The sequence below is a fragment of the Streptopelia decaocto genome, assembly GCF_964273445.1.
Source record: "Streptopelia decaocto genome assembly, chromosome: 21".
NCBI lineage: Eukaryota > Metazoa > Chordata > Aves > Columbiformes > Columbidae > Streptopelia > Streptopelia decaocto.
Window position 1 is genome coordinate 2,017,793 of NC_138676.1, and position 17,518 is coordinate 2,035,310.

The window sequence follows — 17,518 nt, forward strand, 5'->3', positions numbered from 1 at the left end:
AAAGATAATAATCCTTGGGTGCATCCTGGGTGAATCCTTGGGTGAACTATATAACAGAAACTTGGGCACAGGACAGGAGGAACGCCAGTTTAACCAGCTCATCACACTGGACCAAAGGTGACCGTGTACGGATAAGAGGACCCGGGTTCACGGTCACTGCGCAGCTGCAACCAGGAGGAGCCGGAGGTGGAGACTGTGGAAATGCTCTCATTGTAATAAGAACCGCCTTCTCGGGGACAGGTTATGAATATGTATAGGCCTTCCTAAAACTTTCATGAATATGTAACACTTTACTGTATTTAATCAAGCTCACAACTGCTGTAAAAACACACACATCTTGGGCGGAGCTACCCCCTGTGTGTCCGGCGTCGTAAATACATACCTTCTTTACAATCTCAAGGGTTGTTAAGTCATTTCTTGAACCGCTGGGAGAAGGGCAGCGAGAGGAGCTCCTTTGGGACAGAGAGGAGGAACACGGTCATCCGGAGGCTGAGGTCCAGCGGCCGCCGCTCCTCCTCTCCCTCGCTCTTGGAACCGCGAGGTTCCTTCCGCACACCATGGATGCTGCTTTTCTCCTCCACCAGCAGCTGCTGCGAACGCAGGAGGATGCGGTCGGGACCGAGAAGGCACCGGGACGGCCCCTGGAGGGAGCTCCCGTCAGCACCGCCCCGCCCGTCCTCCCTCCCCCCCCGGAGAAACCTCGCCAATCGGCTTTTCTCACCGAGTCGGTGCTCCCGGGTGCCTCTGCTGCCGCCTGCGGAGTTCCTGCGGCACCCTGAGCTGCACCCCACTTCTGGGGCGCTTACCCCACACAAGCTGCCAGCTTAAACACTGTCAAGAGCTTGGGGCACTTTCTGCCCTGGAGGCAGGTGAATCGGCCGCGGTGGATGGTGACTTCGGCAAGGGCACGGCTGCAGGGGGTTCCCACGGCTGCAGGGGGTTCCCACGGCTGCAGGGGTTCCCACGCTCCGACAGCACATGGCATAGAGCCTGTTTGCAACTGACCAGGTGGGTCAGTTTCTGACAGACCCTCCTTCGGCTCCACCAGACTCTTGAGCTTACTACTAGGAGGTTTTGATTTCATTTCCAAAACAGTCTGCTGGTGCATGCAGCTGGGACCCCACCAGCTGCCCCCCTGGCACCAGCAGCCCAGCGCACACTATCCTACCGTAGGGCCTGAGCACCTGCACAGGGTGTTTTCGGTGCTTAAACTGTACACAACCCCCTGGAAATAGCAAAGTCCTCCCTCTTTCAGCATACTCATTGTAGTCACTACCAGTACAAGGCACTGGGCAAACACAAGCAAGAGTAGGAAGAGTGAATTGGCATCAGTAAGGAGATCAAGTCCAGTCTCATGGGGCCCTAACAAAGAAACACTCCACTTCTTAAAGTGAGGTTTCATTACACACACACTTGGTCTTCATTAACAGGAATTTCCACATTTAGAATGTGCACAGGTACTTGAAGTCCACACCACCTTTGTAAGAGGCACTGCACTAACACACAGTGTGAGGCCCAACAAGATGTAGGCAACGTTTTCTAGATTGGCAACAAGGGCAGATGCTGCTCAAGCACCTGAAACCAACATACGATGCTCTACCGAAGAGTCACACGCAAGCGTTGCTGTATTTCCTTCCGAAAGAGCAGCTGCATCTCTGCCGCCTCCTGATGGCTCAGCGCCTTGTCACAGGACTGAAAGGTCAGCCTGTAGCAGAGGCTCTTCCGTCCAGTCTCTGCGTGCTGGAAACTGTCAATTAACTGGATGGATATGACCGTTTCACCTGACACCTGCCTAGCAACGGTGTGAAAAGCGATTTCATCAAATTGCTCCCCATCAGGAACCCAAAAGCTGACATCATGCACATAGGAAGGTGGATAGAGAGAAAAAGTCTTGAAAAGTCTTAACTCTCCTCTAGGAAATTGACGGAGGAACCGTGTGTCTGATGTCCAGAGCATTCGCCAGTCAGGTATTGCACAGATCAACATGGCGAGGAGGTCAAGATTCAGCGAAGCGAAGACAACAACCAGCTCACCACTCACTAGTTCATAAGGAGCCGTCCTTATAGTTCCCACCCAGGAACCCTTCTCACAGGAGCCTGGGATACCCCTCTCCATAGAGATGAAGCATTGAATTTTACTAAGCTGCGATTCAAAAGCAGCGAAGTCATCCAGCTCAGTTGTCTCAAAACTCATTGCTTCCTGCAGATTGATGTTCGGTTTAAAGCTGGAAACAGTCTTGTGAAGAGAATGTATGCTGGTTTCAATGTTATTCACCAACATCTGGATACAGCTGTTCTCTGTACCCCTGTTAACTGCACATACAAAAACCATCTCGTGAAAAACAGGCATGGAGTGAGGAGCGATGAGACACTTCCTGAAAACTGGACCACAAAGAACATGAAGTGTTCCTGGAAGAAAAGCTCTTGTATGTATTATTGTCTGAGCATGAGGTAGAAGGGAAGGTCTAAGATAATACTGTTTTGAAGTGTGGCAGCGCTCTTGTACGTTCACCCAGCCATTCTTATCGGTATCCCCGCAAAAATCAACATGGGAAAATAAAACCGCATTTGCCAGTTCATTAGACATTTCTTCAGTCCTTGGAGTCTTCTCTGGGCTCAGAGTGACCCAAAAGATATTTGAGTGACAAACCCCATCGAGGTGACCCTGGTGGAGCAGAGGAAGGCAGTGGTCGGTGTTTTGTAATGGAAAGGCTTGGCTGAGCTCCGCAGTGAGCCTCTCCTTTACTGTCCGCACTGGGTGACAGGAGTTTAGTTCCAGGAAACCCCTGTGAAAAATAAAAGTACAAATTACAGACACTACTAAACAGGCTTCCTTGAAACGCCTTCCTGTGATCATAACTTGAGTGCAGCAATTTACCTAAAACTATCTCAGATATTAAGCCGGTTTCTAGTAACTATCTGAACCAGGCAAATCTTTCATCAAGGGTGTTCCAATGGCTACCACATTTTCAGTGGTGTTTGTTGCAATCAAGAATTAACTGCACATTCGCTGGTAGAAATGGGATTTAACAGTCAGCATCACCATTTCCACTCAGCACAGACATCACCAGACTAAAGAAATGAACCAAATTATGCTGGCTCTGGCTTGTCTCCAAAGTATGCAGCAGTTCACCTAATAGATTAACGTTTTTTAGCCCAGTTAGCCTTAGTATTGTGGTATTAGCAAACATGTTGGCTCCTGAATTTCTTCCACAGTATCATAAAACAGATTGAAGTTTTCATCTTTATTTGTGCATTTAAGTAAACAGCAGCTTGGTCTCAAACATAAGGATTCATTTTGTTCTGGTTTTAAGTAGGGTATAACCACAAGCCAACGTGAAGCAGAAATGGAACAGGAAATTCTGTAAAGGGGAAAGGAGGGAAAGTGAAACAATTCCTTTCTGTTTGATACATACGCTGGTCATTCCCACTGTGAGCAGGAGCGTGTGTTACCGCCAAACAGAAACTCATTATAAAACTTACCTATCAATTTTATCCACGAGTATTTGCGGTACTTGGAAATAAACTTTCCGGCTCTCCAGTTGTGTCTCGCAGGTCACGGGTTTGGGAGGCAGGAGCGGCGTGCTCCGCGTGAAAATGTGGTTTAGAGCACCCTCCACACGGAAAGATTTATCTTGGCTCCTGACAGTACACAAAAGCAGAGCAAAGTCATTGGTTGTTTCCTATATTTAATGTGTCATGAGTAAGTATTACACAGACAACTCTGCAACACTGACACATCTCTTGTTGAATCTCAGGTTTCATTACAAGGAGACAAAAATGCAACACTACCATATTTTTACTTTGGCAAGATGCTCACATTTTAATCTGGGCTATTCTGCTTAGAAGCAAAAAAGGACCACAGGTATTTTAAGGGAAATTAAAGGGAGTTCCTCTCTCCAACAAACAACTAAACAAACATACTAGTGCTAAGCATTATAAGAGCATGAATATCGACTTCTCGGTTTTGCCGCATGATGGTTACCTGTAGCCTGTACATTTATATCCTGGGATAGTCTCTGCTTTAAAAGGATGAATGTCACTCAGGATAAACCCAGCTCCTGCTGCCACGGCCACTATTTGCCAGCTGTTGTGCCATTCCCTCCGTGGTTGATCAGCAGGTGTCCCCCCCTGTCCATTGCAAAGGGCCACGTGGATCTCTCCCTCCTCTGTCAGCATCTCTGTGGAGCTGAAAGGAAAGCCAGGCAAGCAGAGGAAACCCGCTAGCACACACAGAAATGTCATAGTGCCAGAAAAGCCGCCGTGGCATGGCTGAAAACCGGTATCACAGCAGCCAACTGGCACAGAACTGCTTCTGGTTCACTCACCTATGGAAAAAACGGGCAAGAAGGTCTCTGTTCTTCACGACTCCAGACTTCCTCCCACAGTGAGGGAAGTTGAAATAAATACGATCAAATCCTCTTTTCTCTGGTGAAAAGTAGTCTGTCATCTTGGTGCAGTCCACAGAAAACACAACTTCAGCTCCTTCAAAAGTAAATGCAAAGCAAGACTCTGATGCTCACCATTACAGAACATTTTAAAGAAAGGTCGCAATTCAAGTCCTTTAGTCCACTCAGACCAGCAGCTGCCCGGCATCTTCCCACTCACATGCATCAGGAAAACCTGAAAACCTAGACTCCCTTTGCCCTCTTGCGGAGACTTCTGCTAACCGGCTACTTGTTTCAGTCCTATTTCAGTCTGGTTAGACTTTAGGTATTTGATTTATCTTCCTGGACGCTTCTAATTCCTTCTGATACGCCTGGAGCGGCGAAAGCGACTGGACAGCTCCCGCAGCACCGGGTCCCCGATGTAAGGCAGGCATGCGGCTCTAGAGCGTCGCTCGGACCGCGAAGCGAACGGCCGAGCATTAGCGACGCCGTTTTTCCCTCCGTCCCGGCCTCCTACGTGGTTTTGCCCGGGGGTCCCCACTACCACCCTCCCGCCCCGCCGGCCGCGCCCCGCCGCGCCGCCGCACCTCGCTCCCGCAGCCGCCGGATGCTCTGCGCGGCGCGGCCCCGCCGGGTCACCTCCTCTTCGCTCTCGTAGCAAGTAGCCACGACGTGTGTCCCCGCGGCTTCGCACAGGGAGGCCGCGAAGGAGAAGTTGCCCTCCCCGAGCAGCAGGACGCGGCGCGGCGGCTCCATGTCGCCAGGCAGCCCGGAGCCGGCGCTGCCTCATGACGTCCCTGCCGGCCGGCGGGGCCGCCGCTTCGCTCATCGCCTCTTGGTGGCGTCGAGACGCGTCCCCCGCGCCGTGGGAGCCGCTTCTCCCCTGCGGGCCTCCCCAGGGCTTCGTCGGCAGCCGCTGCCCCTCACGGAGCCTCTGCCCGGGGCCCAAAGAGCCGCCGGCGGCCCCGGCGAGGCCGGGAGCTGTAATTCCAAGTTACGGCTTTAGAGATGCTGGCGGTTCTGTTTGTGTGCCCTCAGCTGCTGCACGGGGCAAGGAGGGTGTTTCAGGAGTCCCATGGGTAACGACAGCGGAATGCTTCAAACTGGCAAAGGCAAGCTCCAACAGAGACCCGCAGTTTATGTGGGCTGGTCCTGGTTCATGCATTAAGTCCCTGTGAACTTAAGTAAATTACTTTGTCTCTTTCAACGGGTGGGTAAGTTACTCTGACATGTATTCAGTATCTGAAGCTGAGAAATGCAGTATAATGGTTCAGAAAGACAGATACCTACCACCCCCTGAGCCTCAACCCCTCCTACCCCCTTCCTCCTCCTCCCCAAACCCCTCCAAAAAAGGTTTTGGCATCAACAAGGAACACAGTTCTTCTCTGATGCCCCCTGTCACACAGAGCATAGGAATTCCCTCTCAAGTCACCAGGGGGATGGAAGGGACAACATTCCATGTCGTGTCACCCACTGTTGAGATCCAAGCTGATCCTAGGGAGCTGTTGACTTCTGTTGCCAGATCACATCCAAGATGTGTTTGTACAACCCGTGCCATGGCTCCTAATGCATGCTGCTGGCTGTGGGGAACCATGGATGCACTGGGACAGCACTTAGGAGTTTTCCCGGTATGGCTGGAGGTGCACCGCCAATGAAAATGGCTTCTGAACGACATTTGTGCTTAGAGATGACAGAATTGGTTTCTGTCATTTCCTCACTGTTGAGTTGTGCTCCTGCGCCACCACAGAACAGGTATTTCGAGTCATTCAGGCAATGCTATTTGCATTTCAAGTATTCTTGTCTAGCTAACCTCACCATGTTTGTCCTCAAGGAGCTTTCACTCAAAATTCCCATTTCTTGCTCCTGAGTTTGAGCCTAACAAAACATTACTCTATAGAAGAGATTTCCCTCAGTTGCACTTTCTGGATATATTCTTACCATTTTGCACCTCCTCAAGGTTTTTTGCGTGTGTTTGTTCTTTTAGGATTTGACCAAGAACCTCACTGGTTTCCAGGCCACCACGCTGAGCTGCACCCTCCTTTGTTCAACCTGCTCAGTCCAGCTACGCAATAGACTACAGGCCTCCCTATGGCAGCATTTGCTTGTGTCCAACACTCAGAGAGGAACAAGAAGGATACGGGAAAAGCAACAGGGATGGAAAGAATCTTTCCTTCAGCAAAACAGGAGGCCTGTCTGCTAGCAGAGCTACGAGGATGTTCTTCAAGCAAAAAGATCTGTCACATATTAAAGCCAAACATAGTGTCATGTGAAAAACTTTCCTCCTGTTTTGTATGCTGTGTTGTTTGTAACCTGAGTGTGTATCTGTCATTTGCTTTGTGTGTAGAGATGACTGCAAGTCACCAGTCACCCTGTGCCTTGTCAGTCAAGCCCAACTAACACTTTAACTGGAAGAGCCTATTAGAACCAGCTAATAGGAAACACTAGACCCTGGCAATTAGGTGGGATTTGGGTATTCATAAATGTCCCCACATCACTGAGTGCTCATTTTTCCCCCTAAAGCCGAGGAAGCAGGATGCCCTCTCTGTTCATTTTAAATTTAAACTGTTCCCTTCTAATATAACCTCTGTCTCAGCAGGTACAAGGAACACAGAAAATAGGTCAGGTCACAACTGAGCCTGATGTTCAGTGCGACAGGTCTGTGGCATTCTGTTCTTTTTGGAGATGAACTTTAGAAATTCAATTCCAGTAACAGAGACTTTCCTTTATACTCCCAGCCCTTTGAAGAGAGGTGCGAAGCAGACAACGACTTAGTAGTGTTTTGTACCACTCAGCATTAGCATAAATCAGATTAATACCATAGACATCAGACCTTGTTCATTATTTTAAGGGCACTGACACCATAGTTTCAAAGTGATGCGATTTGCACTGTGGGAGCAGGTTGTTCTCCTCCTCTCTGCATATATCTCTGTTTACTGCAGCTATGCAGTTTTCACCTGCAACTGCTCCGAATTTGTTGCAGCACTTGGATGCTTCTCCATAACAAGAGTCATTCTAGATATTTGAGATATGGTTGTCTTCCAATACGTTGTTATCTAATACCAACAGTTCGAGTGGGTTTTGATTGTCTTGAAGTTGTTTTACCAGTCCAGTATCTGCTAAAGAAACGTTTCTGTTGCTTGTGAAACCCTCTGAAATCCTCTGGCAACACTGAAGGAAAAGGCTCGTGCAATTGGATGTTTGTAAAACATTAAAGTACATGAAGTGAAACTAGCAAAGTGTTTCTGAACACCAAGACAAGCTCTCCCGGACACACCTGCCCCTCAAGCCAGGACGATGCCAGGAATGTCTCCCTGCACAGCAACCTGACACAGCTTGCTTGACCCAGCAATCCCCTTGCCCTCAGCACTCAATTAAAAAGATACAAACTGCTTATTCATGGTTTATTTGTTAGTAAACTTACTCAGCATAAATAATAAGAGTAGCCATTCAGTATAGCTGGCATCTGATGAAAAGTGCTCTTGAATGGCTCCTCGGTGACTCGAAACAGCAGCTACTTCCTCTGGGCTCCCGCAAGGGCAGGCTTCTCTTCACGGGTGATGGGGATAGTGCGCTCAGGGACGTCGCTTTGTTTCCTTGGTGCGCTCACAGTCAGGACGCCATCCAGAGAGAGCGATGAGGTTATGGTCAGTGGGTCCACGTCGTCTGGAATCCTGTATTTCCTGTTGAACTCCCTGGCAATGAAGCCATGCTCGTCCTTCAAAAGGAGAAGAGAAGGAACAGCCCTGATTAGAAATGTTCTCTGAGTTCCAGCTAAACCGTGGACCCATTGCATAAATTCTGAGATGAGGAAGCTCCAGCTCTCAAAGGAAAACTTCTCAGAAAGTTAAAAGGGTTTTTATTATGACAATGCCCCCAAGAGCCAAGAGTGGCTGAAGTGAGACACCACCCCACCAGGTGCCTGCAGGGACACTGCTTAGAGGAGGATTTCTGTTCTGGCTCTTGTGCACACAAAGACTGTCACAGGTGCAGTCGTTCCTAAGATGAAGCAGTTAGACCTACATGCAGTGCCCACCATACCTGTTCCTGAGGGTCCCCAGGGTTCTAGTAACACACAGCTTTCTGGTGAGCTCATCTCTGCTGCAGCGCTTGATTGTTTTCTTAGCCCAAAAAAGGTTCAGAAGCTACGTGGGGATCAGGCTCCCACCAGCTACAGGCAGCGCTGTATTTCCTGACTGACAGACCTCAGAAGCTCTTGGAGCTGACAATTCTAGTGCCATAGCTACTTTATTGTGCATATTTGTTTCCTTCTGGCAAGAAGACAGAGGTGTGGGGTGGGAGGGAGGGAGATGGGGACTGGCAAACCCTGTTGCATCCAGCTTTGGGCATGGCTTTTGACCCCTGTCTGCCCCATTGCCACACAGGTCTCCAGAGCCAGCAAGCAGTGGGATGACTAACAGCAGAACACAGATTTTAAGGATTACAAACTGATAGATGGGCCTTTTTCAGGAAGAGGTAGCCTCATGGTAATAGAACAGGGCAACGCACTGATTCATTACGTGGTTTAATTATTACAGCTTGTTGATAGCTTATTGAATGTCTCCATGCATTCCTGGCCTCTTCAAAGAAAGAGGGAGGCCCAGAAATGCCCATTTCAAAGGTGATTTTCCAGTTCAGTTCACAGTTCATGTAACATCAGCAATAAATCTCCACCCTGTCACTGCCCAGTCTGGGATCAGCTGGGGAGGTTGCACAGAGTATCTTCCATTAGGATCGGTTGATTAAAAACATGAGAAGTATTTGAGATGAGCATAGGAGAGGGTTGTTTTGCAGTCTCCTTGTTTAACCATAGGTGAAGAAGTTCACACTATCAGTCGCACAGTTAGAGCAGAAATACCTGGCGCTCCTCGTGTTTCCCGTGAATTTCTATCATGTCCCCAAGCACCTTCACATTTAGCTCCTCGGGGGAGAAATGCTTCACATCAAGATTTACAGAAAATTTGTCCTTATCCAGTCGCATCTGCAAAATAAGGAGGTGACTTCAGAAAAAAAGCAGGTGAGGATTTCAGCTCTAAAAGGCTCTCAGAATACAGCAAGACTGAAGCTGGTACCTACATAAGCACTGTCTGACCTTCATTCAAGCCTGTGATTCTCATCTGGGTGGCTTTGTCCTTTGCTAGCCCATTGCATTAATGCTCATCAGTATAGTATCTAAAACGTTAACGTTTTCCCTTGGTCACAGGGGATAAATGTTTTCCCTGGGAGTGATGAAGAGATTCTCTTAATCTGAATGTGTCAAAACTGCCTCTTTAGTTGGCGTATAGATTTCACATCCAATTCTTTTTACAGATTTCCAGTTTCTGTGACTGGACTTTGCAGCTTTTCAAGCCAAAGAAATCCGAACTGTCCAGCTGAGTGCAGCTCATCTGCAGGTTTGCAGCCTTTCCCCTGCATTGTCGTTCCTAAATAAAGCAGTGTGTCAGTGGTGAGCAATACTGCCTCTCCGCTCACCTCTGTTATCTGAGAACAAGACTTCTGCCGAAACTCTGACTCACCTGCTGCTAATCTCACCTCCTTCCCTTCCATTTCGCACTTTATCACCTCTAACAGATGCTGCTTTTTACCGCTTCCTGAGGTTGAATTTGCACTTTCTGCTTCTCTTGGACACGTTCACGACACTTTGTTGTATGAGCTGGGTGTCCTCCTCCCTGCAGCATTCATGGTCAGGGATCATGCGAGCCTCCTGCAGCTTTGCTTTGGGATGTGGAGGCGGCCTTTGTGCCAGCTCTGGTTTCCACGGTTTGACCTGCAAGTCCAAGTGCTTCTCCTTCTAGACTATTCTCCTTCTAGACTATTCGTGGAGATTTCTCCACTGAGATAGACATTATCTGTGGTTCTCATCATGGCTGCTTCAGTGGACAGCCAGACACAGGTCAGTAAATCAAGGGAAACACTATGCAAATATTAAAAAAACACTTTCCTCTCACCCTTTGGCTTAGAATAACTCTATAAGTTACTTGTAAATAAGACTGTTGAATCACAGAACAGGCAAGGTTGTTTGAACTGCGTAGCTCTTGGCTCAGCCCCTGAAGCAAGCAGACGGCTGCTTCATGATCCTTTGGGTCCTGTATCTTACTAAAAATGCCACTCTTCCCAGCAGTGATTCTTTAAAACAGGCCCCTTTTCCTCAGCAACCATGGGCTCCCATGCTGCCTGACATGGGGAGCCCACTAGCCCTGCTCATTACCCCTGGGCTGTTTGTTTCTCAGGAGACAGTGGAATGGAAAGTTTTGCTCAGCAGATGGGGAAATTAGGTCTCCTCCTTTCTTCCATCAGCTCTTACGGTCATTTGCCGCATACAGTCAGCTCAGTTTGCCTCTATTCCAAACACTATGTCAATACTTGCTCTCAGTCACAAGTGATTAGCACAGTATGCATGCAGAGGGTCTTGCCTAATGCAGAGGAGCGGAGGCGCAAGCACGGCATCCTTTTCCCCAGCCTTTTCCTAATAGCCACCTATAAGCAGCTTCCAAGCTCTCAGCTCTCATGGGTGTCCAGCTCCAGCCCCATCACAGGATGTGCACACAGCAATAACAAAGAGCATTAAGAAGGGAAAATTACCTCGGAGAGTCCTGCCTCTAGCCAACTGGGCATCCGGAGAATGGGGGATCTCATCAGGAAGGGGCTGAAGCTTGGGGAAGCGGGGAGCAGCTCTGACTCCTGCAGGTGTTCTCCAAAAATCTGGTCAAAGATACGACTCGGTGCCAACCAAGACAACAGGGGTCTGCGGATCAGGGGGTTGTGAATGGTGATATCCATTGGAGTGCGCTGGAGGAGCTTGGCAAACAACTGTGCTGCAGTGCTGTGCCGGGAGCAGGGGACAGATTTATACCCATGCAGCTGGCTTGGCCTTCCCCCCCAACCCCCCCAGGCCTCTTGAACAGTGGTGTCAGGGATTTTATTGTCCCACTCCTGGGCTGGTCCCTTCAGCGGTGCCCAGTAGCTGTCTGGGGGATTTGAACGCGGTGCTGAGGAGGAGGGGGAAGGGGAGAAGAAGAAAAGGAGCCTAATGGGGCAGCAAGAAGCCAAACTGCCCAGCTGCCCGCCCTGCTCCCCACGTGCTGTTTATCTGCAGAGTCCCCGGCAAGCTTGGCGGATGTTCCCAGCTGCTCTGGATGCCAGCGGGATCAATGCAGCTCTATCTTGGGCTCGCAGGGAAAATGACAAGGGGCCATTGTTCCCGTTGCCAGCACTGAGACTTCAGCTCCCCACGCTACCCACCAATATAGGAAGAGCTCTGCCCTTGCTTAAGGCAAAGGAAGCCACAGGCCTGCTTTAGTCAGGGGGCAGGAGGTCTTTGATGAGATACCCATGGCGGTGTGGCTCTTTGCAGCCCAGAAAGCCCCCGCTGCCTTAGCGCACGTCCATGGGGGTGTGTGTGAATGGAGGATGGCTTTCTTCACAGTGCTCCAGCCCAACACCTCCCATCTTTTGCCCACTATAGAAGCCATTTTGCTGGAGAGAGCAGAAGAGCTCAACACGGTGACCTCAGAGTGCTCCAGAGGGCTGTGAGCACAGATAAACCAGGCACGGCCGCTGCCTCCACGGTGCCGCGCTCCGACGCCTTCTCAGAGATGCAAGCTACCTCTGTCTGCCTGCAGTAAACTCATTTCCTATAATTATGCTCCTAATATGTCTTAATTCACATATTTATTTTCATTCCTGCCTCGCCTGTGAATCTAAATCATGGGAATGGGTTCAGCCTAGCAACTGTCCTTAAGTGGCCAGGCCTAGTGTCCGCCTCTGAGAGCTCCCGATTTAAATAAAATTACTAGCTCAGAAGCACACCATTCCTACTGCTAACCACACCAGTCCTTTGCAAAAGGGTCCGATCCTCTTCCTCTCAGCTTGCCTGCAAGAACAGAGAGCAGAATTTGCCCTGTGCAACGGCTCAGGCTGTAAATGCCTTCTCCAGTTCCCCATTACATCAACAGCACTGCACCTGCTCTCTCATACTGCATGGGCATGGAAGCAAGGAATTCTCTGGTTTCAGAGTACAAGGAGCTTAATGGGGAACTATTCTTCGCTGCCATACCCCCTCCCCAGTTCAATAAAACTGCATCTATGCCAGCTTCAGATCCCTGGTGGGCTCATGATCTCAGGCACAAGCATTTCTCCGGGTCTTATTACATTGTGCCAAAGCCCTGGCCAGGGAAGAGACTGGCCAGCCAGGTTGCAGCAGCATGGTTTGGGGTGTGGAGGGCTCAGTAGTGGGATCTGGATCCTGTCTTGCCCGCCTTAACTACCTGCAGTATTTCACCACTCACAGGAACAAAAGGCTTGAGCTGTCTGCTCAGCTTCTGGGAAAATCACGCTCCGTCATGTAGGGCACAGGAGGGGCTGATTTGTGTCCTAAGCTCACAGTGGGTGACGCATGTGACAGTGACTGCAGAGCCTGGGGTCTGTCCTGCTTTCTCAGACATCAACCCCCCTCAGCTCAACTCTGTGCCTCCCTGCTGGACTTGGGTGCCCATTTGCCCCCTGCGCCCCTTGCTCGAGGAGGGGATCTCTGGAGGCAGTGTGGGATTTTCCCGAGGCTCTCCTGACTGCAGGCAGCGCCTGCGCTCCCCGCTGGAACGCAGCGAGCAGCTTTCCTCGTCACCCTGGCGAGGCATCCTGGGGCCTGTGTGCATGGCTATTTTGGTCCATCTTTTTATCACACACTCCTCCCTGTGGAATTCACCCAATTAAAACCTTGCAATCTGCAGCCTTCACTCTCAGAGGCAGCGAGTGCTTGGAAGGTCCCCTTCCCAGACACACCATGGCTGCACGGACTGTCCCCCACGCCTACCCCATGAGTTCGGAATATGAGTTTGCCAATCCTAGCAAGATTTACGACCAGAACTTTGGAGAAGGTAAGAAAGGAGATGGGATCCCCCCCGGCACCTGTCTCTCCTTTGGTGAAGGTGGGCTGGTAGAGTCCCCCTGGGGAGTTTGAGCTCCAGAGCAGGTTATGGAAGCTGGAGAAAAAGAGTTTTGAGCATAAGAACCCAGGTCAAATCAGGAGGGAATATCCAGGGTGTCTCTTTTCAGGTCCACTTCCTCCATCCATGCCTTCTGCTGTCTCTCCCTCATGCCCCCAGTGGTCTGGCATTCGTGGATATGCTGTGCAAGCATGGAGCAAAATGCTCCAAAGTTGGGGAGGAGGGGGGTGGTGAGGGGGAAGTTTTTGCAGCCGGGGCTGTGGAGAAAAGCTGAGCTGGGGTGTTCAGCACAAAGCCGGGCAGTGGCTGGCAGAGGGGAAGGAATGTGGGCAGCAGCAGAACCATTCAGCACCGGCACAACAGCGTGAAAAGGCAAAAAGCTCCAAGGAAAGCCCCCTGGACAATGGCACACAAAAGGCCTTTAGTTCTTCAGGGCAGTTTCTTCGCCATCAGCATTTTCCGTGCCCATCCCTGGCTGTGGGCTTTGCACTGCAGAGCACCCAGTGCACTTGCCGGTTCCTCCCTGTCCACCCACCATGTGAAAGTGGGTGCCAGCCCTTGGCTTGCTGGCAGCTGCTGCTGGGTGGCACCTGATTCTGGGTGTGTTTTACAGACACAAAGGTAGGAACTGCAAGAGACCCCATTCATACTGTGCTGATGTGGTGGCAAAACCAAAGTGTTTGCCAGGCCCCATCCTCCTCCTGTCACCAACCCCCCCTACCACCCTTCTCCAGCTCCTTCCCTGGAAACTTCACACTCCTCACTGAGTCTCATTTTCAGGTGTGTCCCCATGTGAAATTTTAGCCCCTGCCCTGTACCATGGCTACTACATCAGGCCTCGGATCAATAAGCAGCTGGATCGAGGCATCTCTGAGATCAACCTCAACGAGCACAAATTCCAGGTGTTCCTGGACGTGTGTCACTTCCTGCCAGATGAGCTCACTGTCCGCACCGTAGACAACTTGCTGGAGGTGATGGGACAGCACCCACAGAAGGCTGACCGCCACGGCTTCGTCTCCCGAGAGTTCACCAGGACCTACATCCTCCCGCTGGATGTCGACCCCTTGCTGGTGAGAGCCACATTGTCCCACGATGGCATCTTAAGCATTGTGGCTCCCCGGACGGGGAAGGAGGTGAAGGCCAGAGTCAATGAGGTGAAGATAACCCAACAGGAGCAGCCAGCGGGGAAAGAAGAGCAGCTTGAAGAAGGAAAAGGGAAGGAAGAGTCCTAAAGGTCCCAGATCTGGGCTTGCACAGGGAACGGAGGGGGAACAGGGATGGGGAATCTGTGGTACCACACCCCTATTTCTCACCATCAGTGTTTAGTGGGGCTGTGAGGCATCCATATATATGCCAGACTTCTGCTTGTTAAGACTGATGACTGGAAAAAGGGACTTGGAATTGAAAAAAGAGGGTGCTCTTCTCTCACCTCAAATGGCAAGGGTCACTCTTACCCGAAACTGTGAGGCTGTGTTGCAGTGGACTGTAAAACAGCTGCTGTTCTTTAGCCCAGAAGGGTACTGGGAAGAGGGAAGACATCCCAGTGCCTCGCTTCTGAGTTGGCATCTGACTTGTGTGGAGATAGAAGGTACTTGTTGATCTGTAAAAGTACCTGCAGCTCTCAGGAGGAAAAAGGAATAAATCTGCCTCTGATCTTCTCTTGTTTGCCTTGGATTCATGTTGCTTCTGGCCAAACCACTCTGTAGCAGGAAGGATGGACAGTGCCTTAGCTGCTCCAGATGTGGGAAACAGAGCAGCAGAGTTCACACTGAGCTCATCTGTGGAAATGGCATCAGTGGGGGCCTGGAGGGACTCTGTCCATGGGGCAGGCAGGACTGTCACCTCTGTGACTGGCTGTCCTGGCTCAGGTGCAGCTGGAGCTGCTTGTGCTGTGGGAAGCCCACAGAGGTCAGGGGTCTCGGGAAGAAAAGATGTAAAGTGATGGGCTCTTGGAGGCTCCCTGTGCATCTCCAGACCTGCAGCTGGAGTCAGCCCAAGTGAAAAAATGCCAGGCAATGGTCTCTGCTTGATTCCACCCTCCAGTTTATGGGACATAGGCTTGTTCACACACAGACCTTTTCATCCCTTGTGAGGGGAGTGAGCTCTAAAATGCTGAAGGAAAAGGCTCTGATCGGTTCCTAAGGGTCTTGCTGGCATCCTGGTGCTCTCTGTAGAGTCACAGAGGGGATGAATTTGACCCCCCTTGCAGACATCATGATGCTACCAGCTACATGAGAAATGTCTCTGTAGTCTTGTGATGCTGGGTGAGGGATCGTGTGTGCTGCTGTCGGCGGCAGCTGCTGCTGCCTTGGATGGCCCTGAGGGCTCAGCAGGTGCCAGCTGCAATCCTTGTCTAGTCAGAGCCAATTAAAGCAGCCAAAATGCTGTGTCACTGGCCAAATATGGGGGCCCTGGGCCCTGGCATGCCTCAGTGCAGCCCTCCCACAGAGGGGAGAGGAGGTTTCAAGGTCCACATGGATGGAGCTTCTCCCTCTCTGTGCTGGGAGGTGACCTGCAGGTTTCTGCATCCCGCCTCCACGAGCACATAGGGTGGGAAATGCCCTGCTCGGGAGCCTGTCCCACGCAGCACAGCTCCTCGGTTGCTGAAACACTGGTATGAGACTGCTCTTTCAACCTTGCCAGGCAAAGTGGGATCCAGACCAGAGTGGACGACTGTGCAGCTATTTCTGCTTCTCAGGGCCTCTGCCAGCAGTGAGGATCAGAGTCAAATTAAGAGCAGCCCTGCCTGCCAGGCTCATGAGAGCAAGTGGGAGGACAGCTAAGCCTCCATCACCCTCCCCATGCAGATCAGATACCCACACTCACAGTCTGGACTGCTGAGAGATGCCACGACTCATGAAGTAGGACCAGACAAGCTGCTGTTAGTAAGTATTTCAGACACTGTCAAAATAAAAACCACCTTTACAATAGGCTTTGTCTAAGTCATTAAGAATCATTCCAGAGACAATCCTAGGCTAGTGAAACTCAACCACCTGAAGCAGCTGCCATAAAAGGATACCCCAAACTCACAGCCACTTCAGAACAACAACCGTAAAAGTCTTTTCTTTGTCTCTGATGTGGCATATTCTGTGCTGGTAAGAAGGACTGATGGTTCCCTCACTCACTGCAGGCCTCTTGTCACTGGAATAAACATTTTCGCTGGGCTGGGGATAGGGAGGATGTCCAACATATGACCTGCAAGCTGGGCAAAGAGTGCCGGGCTGGAGGAGTACACATGCACACCCAGTGCAGACATGGCATGCTGGAGCCTGAAATGCCATCTGGCCCTGTTTGGACTCTGCAACACAGGCCCTTTGGATTGCCGAAACGCTGGGGACTGGAAACAGCATGTGGCCAGGGCTGGGAATGCACGGGGAGTTGATTCTAAGGTAAAAGTTCCCAAAACAGTTCAGAGCTCTCTCTCCTTTGTTTTTATAGACAATGCCAGCTTGTTGTGTGCCTGTACCACACCTGTCACAGTGTGGTCCCATTCACTTGGCGTCTGAGGCACCTTGACTCTATCGCAATAGAAATTCACAGCATTAGTAGTCATTACACAGTTCTGTTCCCCCCCTTTGCCTTTTATTAGCCCTGTCTTTGCTCTCCAATGAGTTCATTCTCTGTTTCTGGGCACTTGCAGGCTCATCCTATGCCAGTTGAACAGCTTGTTCCCCAGACGATATCCCTGAGTGCATGAAGACAACTGCCCCGAGCAGTGATGCAGGGAGCGGGGCTGGCACTGCCTGGTGGCAGCGACCGGGCTGTTCTCCTGCACCCTGGCAGGCTGCTCACAAAATAGCCCGATGGGTTTGCTGAGCAGGAGTGCTGGAAGCCACGCTCTCTTTCATCCCTGCAGACACAGACTAAGGAGGGAATGCGGAGTGGCAGCCAAATGCTCTCAAGCTCTGCCAATGTTTTTGATGCCTTTCTGTTTCTCTGGTGGAGCTCAAACCAGCAGCTCCAGTATTTGTGGAAGGGACCGATGGGAACAGGCTCCTAGACTTTTGGGGTTTTTTTTCCTCCACAAAGCAACAAAGCCCAAGTTATCCCAGAAATCAAAACAGACACTGTCCCACTAAATCAACAGTGTCTGTGGCAAACCCAGAGACACATGCTCTGCTGCTTCCCAAGCAGCAAAGACCCCTGAGACCACCTGGTCTTTGCAGGGCTCTGAGAAAACGGTCCTGTT

The 17,518-nt window shown here is 50.6% G+C and overlaps 3 protein-coding genes across 4 annotated transcripts; 1 reads left to right on the top strand and 2 right to left on the bottom strand.

Annotated features, from left to right (window-relative positions):
- Positions 1-468: 468 nt before the first annotated feature.
- FDXACB1 (ferredoxin-fold anticodon binding domain containing 1) lies at positions 469-5,604 on the bottom strand. Of its 2 annotated transcripts, XM_082070341.1 has the most exons (5): positions 4,975-5,604; positions 4,328-4,484; positions 3,985-4,188; positions 3,483-3,641; positions 469-2,785 (listed from the first exon to the last, which is right to left on the bottom strand). In XM_082070341.1, the coding sequence occupies exons 1-5, from the start codon at positions 5,141-5,143 to the stop codon at positions 1,597-1,599; spliced, it is 1,878 nt and encodes a 625-aa protein (XP_081926467.1). In that variant the 5' UTR covers positions 5,144-5,604; the 3' UTR covers positions 469-1,596. The 2 variants fall into 2 exon arrangements, with proteins under 2 accessions (XP_081926467.1, XP_081926468.1); XM_082070342.1 differs by lacking the exon at positions 3,985-4,188.
- A 2,178-nt stretch (positions 5,605-7,782) lies between these two features.
- CRYAB (crystallin alpha B) lies at positions 7,783-11,178 on the bottom strand. Its single transcript, XM_082070283.1, has 3 exons — positions 10,967-11,178; positions 9,243-9,365; positions 7,783-8,102 (listed from the first exon to the last, which is right to left on the bottom strand). The coding sequence occupies exons 1-3, from the start codon at positions 11,162-11,164 to the stop codon at positions 7,899-7,901; spliced, it is 525 nt and encodes a 174-aa protein (XP_081926409.1). The 5' UTR covers positions 11,165-11,178; the 3' UTR covers positions 7,783-7,898.
- A 1,973-nt stretch (positions 11,179-13,151) lies between these two features.
- On the top strand, positions 13,152-14,969 carry HSPB2 (heat shock protein family B (small) member 2). Its single transcript, XM_082070291.1, has 2 exons — positions 13,152-13,260; positions 14,110-14,969. The coding sequence occupies exons 1-2, from the start codon at positions 13,167-13,169 to the stop codon at positions 14,559-14,561; spliced, it is 546 nt and encodes a 181-aa protein (XP_081926417.1). The 5' UTR covers positions 13,152-13,166; the 3' UTR covers positions 14,562-14,969.
- The last annotated feature ends 2,549 nt before the right edge of the window (positions 14,970-17,518 follow it).

Excerpts from the sequence above, each read along its gene's own strand:
- FDXACB1 (XM_082070341.1), bottom strand. The coding sequence starts at position 5,143 with ATGGAGCCGCCGCGCCGCGTCCTGCTGCTCGGGGAGGGCAACTTCTCC. Across the intron at positions 4,485-4,974 it reads CCGGCGGCTGCGGGAGCGAG|GAGCTGAAGTTGTGTTTTCT; the intron begins GTGCGGCGGCGC and ends TTACTTTTGAAG. Across the intron at positions 2,786-3,482 it reads CTCGTGGATAAAATTGATAG|GGGTTTCCTGGAACTAAACT; the intron begins GTAAGTTTTATA and ends TATTTTTCACAG.
- CRYAB (XM_082070283.1), bottom strand. The coding sequence starts at position 11,164 with ATGGATATCACCATTCACAACCCCCTGATCCGCAGACCCCTGTTGTCT. Across the intron at positions 9,366-10,966 it reads TAGAGGCAGGACTCTCCGAG|ATGCGACTGGATAAGGACAA; the intron begins GTAATTTTCCCT and ends CTTATTTTGCAG. Across the intron at positions 8,103-9,242 it reads GGAAACACGAGGAGCGCCAG|GACGAGCATGGCTTCATTGC; the intron begins GTATTTCTGCTC and ends CTCCTTTTGAAG.
- HSPB2 (XM_082070291.1), top strand. The coding sequence starts at position 13,167 with ATGGCTGCACGGACTGTCCCCCACGCCTACCCCATGAGTTCGGAATAT. Across the intron at positions 13,261-14,109 it reads CGACCAGAACTTTGGAGAAG|GTGTGTCCCCATGTGAAATT; the intron begins GTAAGAAAGGAG and ends TCTCATTTTCAG.